This window comes from Aptenodytes patagonicus, chromosome 14 (assembly GCF_965638725.1).
Source record: "Aptenodytes patagonicus chromosome 14, bAptPat1.pri.cur, whole genome shotgun sequence".
NCBI lineage: Eukaryota > Metazoa > Chordata > Aves > Sphenisciformes > Spheniscidae > Aptenodytes > Aptenodytes patagonicus.
The window spans coordinates 16,656,035-16,668,064 of record NC_134962.1 but is presented as its reverse complement, the minus strand read 5'-3'; the positions used below and the strand labels follow the sequence as shown (position 1 = coordinate 16,668,064).

The window sequence follows — 12,030 nt, the reverse complement described above, 5'->3', positions numbered from 1 at the left end:
TTCCTCTGAGAAGGACAAAAGAACTGCAGAAGGCATTGCTAAGCCAAGAGCTCTCAGAGCTTCCAGCAAAAGCCAGTCCCGTAAATAGCAGCAAAGGTAGCCACAACTGCCACAGCCTACACAGTGGTTTGTGTGGAAGGCGTTTTCGCTTGCAGGTAGCAGCCAGTTGTAAGTGTGGCAGCATGCAAATGGCGCAAGGTGGTGAAGCAATTACCAGATCATTACTGCTAAGTGTGACTTTCTACAGTTCTAGTTTGTATCTTATTTTTCTCTCCTGACTATTAAGTCTGTTTAAATAATCATCTCCAATACAGTGGAAGCCTAAATATAATTGAGATGGATTTAGCTCCATGTATTTTAACATAGCTGAAGCATCATTAGAAATCTAGGCAAAACCAAAAATATTCAGAACTGGGGGTAGTGTCTTGTGAAGCAGTGATTGCAAAAAAGGGTTTAGGGAATGAGCTCTGAAAACCTGCTTTATACGAAGCGGCTGAAGGAGCTCTAGCTTATTGATCAGAAGATGAAGAGAGAGGTTAATTTAAAGCTATAAATTCCTGTCAAATGAGACAAAGATAGAAAAGAAATGAAATTTTTGAAACTGCTGCTAGACAAGTTCAATCAATAAATATGATGCCTTTCCGTATACAGCACTGCTGCTGGGTGAGTGGATCATTTTACGCTGTGTCAACTTTTCATATCTTCCTGAACTAAAGTGCTGCTCTGTAAGAGCTCAGAGCCTCTGCTTGTGTCTAAGCACCATAGAATCATAGAATCATAGAATCATTAAGGTTGGAAAAGACCTCTAAGATCATCGAGGCCAACCGTCGACCCAACACCACCACCCACTAAACCATGTCCCTAAGCACCTCATCTGCTCGTCTTTTAAATACCTCCAGGGATGGGGACTCCACCACTTCCCTGGGCAGCCTGTTCCAGTGTTTAACCACTCTTTCAGTAAAGAAATTTTTCCTCACGTCCAATCTAAACCTCCCCTGGCGCAACTTGAGGCCATTGCCTCTCGTCCTATCGCTAGTTACTTGGGAGAAGAGACCAACGCCCACCTCACTACAACCTCCTTTCAGGTAGTTGTAGAGAGCGATGAGGTCTCCCCTCAGCCTCCTTTTCTGCAGGCTAAACAACCCCAGTGCCCTCAGCCGCTCCTCAGAAGACTTGTTCTCCAGACCCCTCACCAGCCTCGTTGCCCTTCTCTGGACACGCTCCAGCACCTCGATGTCCTTCTTGTAGTGAGGGGCCCAAAACTGAACACAGTATTCGAGGTGCGGCCTCACCAGTGCCGAGTACAGGGGCACGATCACTTCCCTACTCCTGCTGGCCACACTATTTCTGATACAGGCCAGGATGCCATTGGCCGCCTTGGCCGCCTGGGCACACTGCCGGCTCATGTTCAGCCGGCTGTCGACCAACACCCCCAGGTCCTTTTCTGCCGGGCAGCTTTCCAGCCACTCTTCCCCAAGCCTGTCGGACTCCATCTCCAAAGGGACTCACTGTTAGAGTCACAGCAAGCAGCTGGATGGCTCCAACCATGCACTCTCTCACACCCCTCCTGGCCTGCTGTGCCTACAGTGTGGGCAGCTCTGAGCACTCTAAGGCTCCTGTGTCCTTGGATCTACGGTGGAAACAAGAGTTCTCCAGCCTTGCTAGCAAAATGCTGTAGCCTCAGCTGGGCTGTCATTGTGGGGTTTGATTCCTAGTGGCCTGGCTTCGTTCTTGCCTGTAGTGTTTACAGATGAACTTCTTGCATAAGGTCTCCTGAGATTCTTTCTTGTTCTGGATCTTCACCGTTTTGAGACTACTCCGATCCCAAGACAACTGGCTTTCCATTAATTCCAAGTGACATCCAAAAATGCTGTTTCCTTTTTCATGCTGTGCCTGGCGTTCTGGACCTAGCACATGCATCATTGCAGCAGACAGGTACTTTTTAGTACTAGTGTTCTTGAGACAGGACATGTAGTGGATAGTACGCCTGTGCTTTTTCTCTAGGCTTGTCCCTTCCATAGCTCACTACTGTTCAGAGGCGTAGCCAGGTCTTTTGATAACCAATGACACAACTCTTTCTTTGGACTTCCAATTTTTTATTTATCATCATGACATTGTAGCGCAGCCTTTTAAAATTATGCCACAATTTCCCATGTTAGTAGGAACTTTATTATATTTGTTTTGCTCTGGCCCAAGACGAGCAATTTCTAATGATAGCATCTCTGAGTTTTCTATAATTCTTTCCTTTCAAAAAGCACAGAGCTGTTAAGTTCTTTCCTATAATTATCTTTTCATACTTTTAAAAATCAGTCCCCAAAAAGCTATGGTGCAGAGGTCTAAATTCTCACAGAAATAAAATGTTAATTAGTTTCAATAAGCAAAAGCAACGTGACAGCAAATGGCTTAATACATGGAGTTTATTCAACTCAATCCTGTAAGTCCTTTCTGGAAATTAGTTCACCTGGGAAAGGACAGTGAAATTCCTGATAGATCACTAGAATAAAGATTTGCATGTGCAGCTCAAACTGCAAGTTTGCAGCAGTGAACAAATTCTGACTCTTGGCATCACGTATCCAATGGAGCCTCCTTGGAGCCATGTTGGGGTGACCAGCTGTATACGGTATATTTTAGTGTGCACCCAGGGAGTTCTGGGCTCTGTGGGCAAGCCCAGCATTTTCTGCTTGGCTCAGCCCCTGCCTTTATTCTGCAGCGTCCTCTGACAGATCAAGCAGGTGATCTGAGCTTTCCCTGCGAAGGACCCTGCTGCTGCCTGCTGCAACACTGGGTAGGACTTCAGTTGGCTGGGGTTCAGTGGCAGTGCTGCATCCAAATGACAAACATCTACACGTGGCAATATGATCACAAGGTGTGTGCTTCAGGGAGCACATCAGGTGTTAGTGTGTGCATGTGCCAAGCATTAAAGAAGAGTATAAAGAGAAGCCCGTATCCTGGAAGGGGCCCATGCACTGTGGCGCCAGGGTCTACCTCACTGTCGCATGAAACATGCAAATATGTTGATCTGGGTAGGGCCTTTTATCCTCAGGGAATGGCAACTTTTTCAACACTGTGAAATGTTCCTTCGGCTCCCCAGAGTGATCCCTTCCTCTAGCTCACTCTGGATGTCCAGAGGGACTCACTGAAATTGTCTGTTTGAGACGGTGGCACAACTCATGTAGACATAATCTTAGGATCTGGAGAACAGGAGACAATGCACTTCCAAGGAGCAGGGACCTGGGTAGTCCTCCCTTTTCAAATCCCTATACACACTGTGTGAGGAGCTGCCTTTACAGAATGGGCCAAGAAAGACAAGTGGGCTGTATGAACCAAGCCACGCTAGTGGTACATGTAAACTTGGCCAGTGGTGAGAAGTAATAGGCCTTGAACATCTTTTCCAGTGTGTCCTATATCTGATCTAAAGCCTGCACCAGAGTGAGGGTTTCCATCTACATATTGAAGATACTAGTTGAGTTTGAGCCTAGCCAGCTGGAATAACTCCACATTAGTGTAGGGCCATAATAGGACACCCTAGTCTGTGGGTCTTATTCAAGGCTAACGTTCCACTCTGGGGGCCATGGGGCTCAGCGCACTCATGGTTCCAAGCACCTAGATGGAGAGTGTCTCAAGAGAGCCTCTTTTAAAGAGAGAGAATAGTTTGCACAGCTTTCTTTGCTTTTGCTCTTTTTTTTTCTGTCTAGACCTGTCCAGCCCACTAAGATATATTAATGTCAGACATGTAAATATTGTTTGAACATATGATTGATTGTGCTTTTAATCTGATTTACTAAGAGACAAGGCTCATGTAATCACATTGTCTTACCTCCTGCTCTTTCATGTCCATCTCTTAAATAATTTGTAAGTCTGTTTGCAAATCTCAGCCAAGTTTGATAGAGCAAGAGAGCTCTTAAAGATATTCAATTCTTACAAGCGTTGTGAAAACCGGAAGCTGGATAGATTAAAAGTGGAAACTCAACATTTAGCTGTTCTTGTGGCCTACTGACAAGCTAACCAATACCCCCATAGCGCAGAACCAGACACTGCATAGTCTCCTGCCTAGCAGGAAGGTGGGCAATACGGGAAGGATAAAAGGATGGCATGGTTGGGAGGGCCATGGGGATGCCATGGAGTGACTGCTGAGGAATGGTTTCATCAGAAGTAACTCAGCAAAAAGCTGTTTTATTTAGATGGGGAATATCAAAACTACAACTGACATCAGAGGAAGGGCCACTAGATCAAAACGAGGACTGTGGGTTTTTGGAACTACCTTATCTGTGACATCTGTGAAATCACTGAACTCTTCTATCCTTCAGTTCCTCCATCAAAACAAGGTAAAGCATTCAGAGCTCCTCATGTAGAAGGGGCTGCAGGTTGTTATTTATTAAAGCAGTTTGGTGTTTCTGATGCTAGTCAGGGTGGGAAATGCTACAGCAAGCACAAATTAAGCTAAAAATTGTTCTATCTTTTCCCTTTCTTCTTGCCTCAGAAATAAAAATAACTGAGGGAGGAGGACTGGGCTTAGCATCAGTGCAAGATGAGAGAAGGGTCCCATTAATCCCTGTTCAATCCAGCTCAGTGCCTCATTTCCCGAAGGCTCATTTAGAACAACAACAGTCCATTTTTTGCAGCTTATGAAAGACACGCTTGCTCCACACTCTCTTTTGTATGGCTGAAAGCAGCAGGATAACCTTGACACGTAAGTAATGCTGCTTTCTAACTACCAGCCTTCTTGTGGCCATGGGGTAGGCGGCTCTTGAAAATTTTGCATCTAATTTTAAAACAAAGGCTGGTGTTCAGCAGCCTCTGGAGGAAAGACAGGTTTCCGGGTGTCTCCAGCTCCTCGAGTGGCTCCGGCTGGAGGGGGAGGCTGGCTGCCTGCAGAGTGCACTGCTGCCCTGCACTGCGCTGCCGCCCGCCCCGCAGGGCATCCCCACCGGCAGAAGCTTCTTCTCCAACCGGGCTTACATGGATTTTTTTTTAAAGCATAGCAATAAATACGCCAAAATACTTAGATATTTTAATGTATGTGTCCGGTGGATTGTATGACAGGTCTCAGTTGTTGATCTTGCAGTTTGTCCCGTTTAAACATGAAGTTCATCGAAGGCTAAGGTAGAGGTCGTATTGCCACTTAAAGAGGCATCCTCTGGAGTTTTGAGCCTGTGGAGCTGTTTCACATGAGGCAGAGTATGACTCATGCTAATGAAAAGGGTAAAGAAGATTTTTTTAAAGAAATATATCGCAGTTAAATTAGTTTAGACAGCATGACATCAGAGAGTAATTAAATAGGTTTGTTGGAATTCCGTTTCCAATTCCTGAGTTCAGGTTTGTAAAAGATTTCTGAGCACCTGCAGGTCTCTGTGTGTGAAATATTTTCACTGGAAAGGATTCAAAACTTTAAAAAAACCTTTTAACACAGAGGCAGCATTACGCCATTCTTCCTTCTTGGAAAAAAAAACCCTTGGATTTAAACAGGACTCCTTCAAGTTTTCAGTCAGTTTTACAGAAGAAAACGAAGTGGTAAACTTTCTCTTTTCAAGAACAAGTTCTTTATAGCTGCTAACTGAAGTCAGGGGAGATCGTATCTGAGTACATGAGCATTTCCACTATGGGACTGGATACAAGTATTGAACAACGAGATTTGAAATGTTTTAATCTCAAAAGAAAACCACTTTTGCTGACTTTGGTTTTTAATTTCTTTCATGTTTTCTTCTGCCAAACTGGAGGAACCTTTTCTGATTTTTTCTTTAGTGGCATTCAGAGGAAGACCAGAGGATGAAAATCCTGCATTTTCTCACTTTACTGCTTTGGCATTTGACTTGGCTGTTTCTGGATCTAGTTCCTGGAGCGCTGAGTAATTCTGAAGCAGGCCAGAGTAATCCAGGATCTAAAGTAGGTTTTTTAAAAGCAGAAGGAAAAGAGAGGAATCCCTCAGCACGGGCAGGTACACTGAGGACTGCAAGCCATGGATATAGTACTGGGACCTCAAAGGCTAGGACTAAAAGCAGTGCTGTTCAGGCTGGAGCTCTGCTGGCCAAGAACGATGAATCAAAGAAGGTTCTCTCAAGAACAGCAGCCACGGAGGGCAAGGTAGGACATCTCCCCAGCAGACCTTCAGGAGTAAGGACAGTGACTCCAAAGGTTCAGAATCTTAGCAGCAAGGTGGCTTTGAAAAAAACTGGCACAAGCAGTACTGACGCTGATTCTTTCAAAACCAAAAAGACTAAAGAGCCTGTAACCCAGAGGGAAACTAAGGAAACTTTCAGACATCCCCCTATAACGCCACATGAATACATGCTCTCTTTGTACAGGACTCTCTCAGATGCAGAAAGAAAAGGTGTTAATGGAAGTGTAAAACTGGAGGCTGGACTTGCCAATACAATAACCAGCTTTATAGACAAAGGACAAGGTAAGAAAGGAGCTCGTGTGTGTGTGTGTGCGTACAGAGAGAGATGTCTGAGTATGTTTATACATGTAGAGAGTATTAGAAAATAATCATACTTTGTTAAAGTCAAATAGCTCTTTTTGATGTAAATGAAATCGTACAACTTTGCTGCAGATTTTGTCTTCCTGCCTTATCTTGGAAAATTCATTTAGAGGCAGAACTAGAGTGTTGTGTGGCAGCCAAACAAAACATTTAGAAAATATTTTAGATGCATATTGTTGAAAATCAATCAGTCTTTGCATGCTTAGATGTTTAAAAACCTTTTAAATTTTTGTCTTATTTTCTTTCCATAACTAGCTCTTGGAAACTGCTAACATTAGATTTTATTGTAAAGTATGTTTAAAAACACATGATATGCTAAGAACAGGGCTATTCCATGAAAAAAACACAAGTTTCACTATCAAAGGGTCAGCCTGATTTGTTCAAGGTAGAATTATGAGGAACTACACTGTAGACCCAGGAGTGGCTATAGCGTAGGGTGGGTGTATCTGTACTAGCTCGAAGCTCATGCTTTCAGGTACCACCAACCTTCTATCCACAGAAGCCCACAGCTAAGCACAGACTAACAGGAGTAAATATCTTCTGGGACTCCAGAACTTGCGGTTCAACATTCTGGTTCCAAGATTTTTTGGAAATTTGGACTAGTGTCTACTTTCACACAAGAAATAACCAGGCTCCCAAAGAATGATGTTCACCTTACTGCTCTGGTTGGAGAACCCCCTGTTGCTTCCAGTGACATTAGTAAGAGTTTTGTCATGTACTTAAGGAAGCAACACAGGCTACAGCTGATAAGGTAATGGTGATGGAAGACTCAGCCAGGACTGGATTTGTTTGCCATTTAATTATGAATAGCTTGGCTTCTGGGAAGGGATGATATGCTGCTCACAAGTGCTGCATTCAGGTTCTCAGCTCGCCACTGGAAAGCATTGTTAATGTAACATTGCTAAAACATTGGCTCAGCCATATTCCTTGTTAGTGCTGCTCTTGAGCTTAACCAAGCAAATGTAACATCAGGTTAAAGGGAGGTATGTTTTTCTGCCCAATTTGAAAAAGTCGTGAATCATGTGGAGTTAAGTTAATAAGGCAATTATCCTTGTGTCTGGCAGTTCCTGGGGGATGTTGGTTTTAAAGGACTAATTCACTATTGTATCGTCTAAGAGTAAATTTGCTCATGTTTGGAGCCAGCGTGAGGCCTGGGCACCACTGAAGCTCTGTTTCGGTAATTTAAGTAGAATATAAGTGGTGAATAGGCCCTGTGAGTGCTCAGCCCTGAAAAAAGACTACTTTTCAATTGGCTAATTGCTACTTTGAAGCTAGAAAATGCCTGCCGGTGAAAGAAATGAGATTTCTACAAGGCAAACTCAGAAACTCATTTCCCTGTTGAGTCACTGAGTTCTTCTGCACAGAGCTGATCCCTTAGACAAAAATTGCTCTTTCTGTTTGGTGGGCTAATTAAGGAAACTTCTAGGCTTATGAGCAAACTTCAGGAAAACCATTAAGAGTTGAATAACTGATATTGATCTGTGCTTGATATACATTTAAAAATGCGTGTGCTTTTTTTAGACGAGCGAGCACCAACTGTAAGAAAACAGAAATATATTTTTGACATCAGCGCATTAGAAAAAGATGGTTTGCTGGGAGCAGAGCTTCGAATATTGAGGAAAAAGCCTTCTGATACGTGGAAGTCTCATTCTTCTGGAAAAACTTCCCAAGTGAAATTATTTAGTTGCTCTACAAACAGACAGGCAGCAACACTCCTGGACTCTCGTACTGTCAGTATCACAGATACACCAAAGTGGGAAGTGTTTGACATCTGGAAACTTTTCAGGAACTTTAAAAACTTGGTTAACTTGTGTTTTGAACTGGAAACTTTTGACAGGGGGAGAGCTGTTGATCTCAGGAGTGTGGGATTTAATAGAACAGGAAGACAGGTCAATGAAAAGGCTCTCTTCTTGGTATTTGGGAGGACGAAAAAAAGAGACTTATTCTTCAATGAAATCAAAGCTAGATCTGGCCAAGATGATAAAACTGTTTATGAGTACTTATTTAATCAGAGGCGGAAGAGAAGAGCTCCTCTAGCAACACGGCAAGGGAAGAGGCCCACTAAGAATCTGAAGGCAAGGTGCAGCAGAAAAGCCCTCCACGTGAATTTTAAGGATATGGGCTGGGATGACTGGATAATAGCCCCTCTAGAGTATGAAGCGTATCACTGCGAAGGGCTTTGTGAATTCCCCCTTCGATCCCATCTGGAGCCCACCAATCATGCAGTTATCCAAACATTAATGAACTCAATGGACCCAGAATCGACACCCCCGACTTGCTGTGTCCCAACCAGGCTGAGTCCTATTAGCATTCTTTTCATTGACTCTGCAAACAATGTGGTCTACAAGCAGTATGAGGACATGGTGGTGGAGTCATGTGGTTGTAGGTAGCAGAACAGTTGCTCACATGAATATGTTATGAAAGGTAATATGACACATTGAACACTCCTCAAACATGGTTAACTAGATTTCTTACCTCTAGGGTAAGTATGTTTACAAGGATGTAGCAGTAAGTCCAGTGCTTCTATATGTCTCTCCACCATAGGCATATTTCAGTAGCATTTCGATGCTGACATGCAGCCTGATATAAGGCCTTGTGTCGGTGACACGAGACTGGCTCTAACTGAAGTGCATGATAGAAAAGATTATACCTCCACACCTCTAGATCACCTGCTTTTAGCCTCGAGGCAGTGGGTAAAGATGGTATCAGTGAGCTGTGGATATGACCTGTTTGATCCTTTTAACAATGTTCTTGAGACTGAATTTATGTCTGAGTCCCATGTGCTTTGTCCATTAAGAAATGTAAGAAAAGAGTCCTGATGTCTAGAAGAGAAGCTTGTGTTCTGGTGTGCTCCCATCTTGGTGTAAATATGTAATATGATTTCTTTCTGATTAGCTCTTGAAACTATGCATATATAAAAAAGGAGTCATTAAATCTGTTGATTTAGTTTTAAGTTTTACGTGGAGATAGGTGATGCAGGAGGTATTTGCTTCCATGTATGTTTTCCTCCAAGCTACATATCTTTCTTAAGTATCCACCTTTCCATTATTACGTAGCAAGATATATTACTCTGTATAAGGTTCAAGTTGTTCTCAAATGCTCATAGTAGAAGTGTTCAATTACGGCATAAGATGTAATAAATTATTGACACAGTGCTACATTGTGTCTAGCTGTCCAACTCTGCATAATTATAATGCTATTAAGAAATTGTTTTTAATGTTTTTGTACAATAAATACAAGTGAAAGGAACTTTTCAGTGCAGCAGAATACCAGTGGTATGCAAAACATGTCCATGTATTTTGCTTGCCTCTAACTCTGCTGCCACAGAGAGAAACTGTGGAAACATTGGAAGAAAGATCTGAAAGTATGGCATGGTTTGATCTGGTGGGGAATGACACTATCACTTGATGTATCTGGGGCAAAAATGAGTTATGCAGATGACTGCAAAAGAGCCCTGGTATCCTTTTATTCCACCCTCCAAGGGCTGTGTGTTTGCATATCCCCTTCATCTATTCTAGACATGGATTATAAATTTATTGTGGGATTACTCTGTGTATGTTTCCACCTACAAAACTAGGTACTAGATGTGCAACAGTAGATGGATCAGAAAGGCCATAAGAACCATCAGAAATTCTTGAAGTAGCTTATCAATAGTATAAAATACAAATGCTAAGGTTTGATATTGTTTCATCACAGTTTAAACCATCAAGTCACATGATTTCCTGGATCTGAACTCTCCTCTGCACAGCATCACTGGTGTGGGTAGTGGCAGGGAGCTGAATACAGCCCCTGAGGTCCTCCTGGTCAGTATCCCAGACTGCACGTGCTCAAGCTCACACTAGCGGCAAACCTTCCTAAATTCCTGGTCAATAGCCATAGAGAAACAGTGACAAAAAGCTCTGCCCTTCCTCCTGCACTCTCTAGGCAGCTGAGCCTTTAACCAGCTTAAAATACCTGGTTAAGCGGCCTTGCTGCCAGACACGTGGGGTTCCCCTGTGCAGGCAGACCTGTCATGTACCATAACCTATGGTGATACAGAAAAAGCAATGCAGGGAGCTTCCATATGTATGATCTCTTTGTAATAGCTTAGCACCTTGATGTCTGCCTGCAGGAATTGATACTGCTTGATGCAGGCCATGCGATAACACAAAACGAGGTAGGTCAGAATGCTGTACTTGATAAGAGGGTGAATCACTAACTAGCAGGTTAACAGGCATGTAGAATGACGAGCACTTGAAACTACTTTGTAACATGTGCATGAGAAATTCTGGCATCTTACGGATCTATTTTGTGGGTCAGGGCTGTCCCCAGGGTTCCTCTGTCTCCCTTCTGGACTCTCAGTGTGTGCGCTTCCCAGGTCCTGCTCCTCCTCGTTCTGATGGAGTCTTAGGCCAGGACCAACAGTTACTGTCCCCTGCACTAACTGCTTATCACCAGCCAGTCTCATACGACTTTCAAAACAACAAGGAGTTTTTAATTCCAAGCTTTACTACAAGCTCATTTAGATATGATTTACCATTGCTACAGTAGGAGAGAAAACATTCTCCTGCCAAGTCCACAGCCAAGAGGGCATCTCAGACTTGCCCATTCTGTTCAAGCAGTTCTTTTCTTGCTCCTGGCTGTTTTCTAGGTGACTGGCTTGCAGCTTTTAAGGATCCTTTCTCTAGCACTGACCACAGCTACCTTCTGGAGAGGTTGGCTAGGTGACCATGAGATAGGGTTGTTTCCTTTCTTCCTTGCATGAAAGAGTGCTGCTCCCCATGCATATGCCTGTTTGCATATTCCCAGTAAAACCTCTGTTCTCATGTATGACAGACACAGCTGTGCCATGCCATTTATTAACCACACAGGCACCATTCCTCAATGGCTCAGGGTGAGCAAATACTGCCTATTTAAATTCACTTGAAGCAAATCTAAGTTGTCTTAACAGACAAGTTAACTCCTGGGATTATAACTGCCTGCAAAGGGCCGTTTGCTTCAGTTCCAGCTGGATTCGTGAGATGCTGCAACAGTTGTGGAGGAAGGTAGCATTGGTGTTACATGCAATGCATGACAGTTTGGAAATCTGAGGAGGAAAATTGCTATACACTTCACACTGCAGAGCTGTTGATCAGCCTGAGGATCCTGGTGAGGCTGGTCACAAAAAAAATTTTAAAAACCTAGTAGGTATCTCTCCGAGGTTCTTGTTTCCTGTCCTTGTATGAATTTCTCAATACATGAATAAAGCAAGAAAAAGATTCAGGTAAATGGTAATTAAATTGAGTATGTATCAGCATCTAAATGGAAAAAAATGCTAAGGTTTTGCAATTATCCCGAAGCAAACAGTAAGAACTGAGGACAAATTAAAAGGAATACTGACATACTGAAGTCTTAAAAAACACCCTTCGGTAATGGTTCAAAAACCAAAATTCTGCTAGGTAGTAGCTATATCTTGAAGGGAAAAGAAAAAAAATCCACTAGTAGATCTTTAATATCAGTTTAAACAAATTTGAAACTACAGACACTAAAATGCTAGAATTAAAATGGATTATTACCACATCAAAATTGCCAGA

At 43.0% G+C, this 12,030-nt stretch overlaps 1 protein-coding gene across 1 annotated transcript; it reads left to right on the top strand.

The window, feature by feature from the left end:
- Positions 1-5,766: 5,766 nt before the first annotated feature.
- Positions 5,767-8,868, top strand: GDF5 (growth differentiation factor 5). Its single transcript, XM_076352003.1, has 2 exons — positions 5,767-6,400; positions 8,000-8,868. The coding sequence occupies exons 1-2, from the start codon at positions 5,767-5,769 to the stop codon at positions 8,866-8,868; spliced, it is 1,503 nt and encodes a 500-aa protein (XP_076208118.1).
- Positions 8,869-12,030: the final 3,162 nt, after the last annotated feature.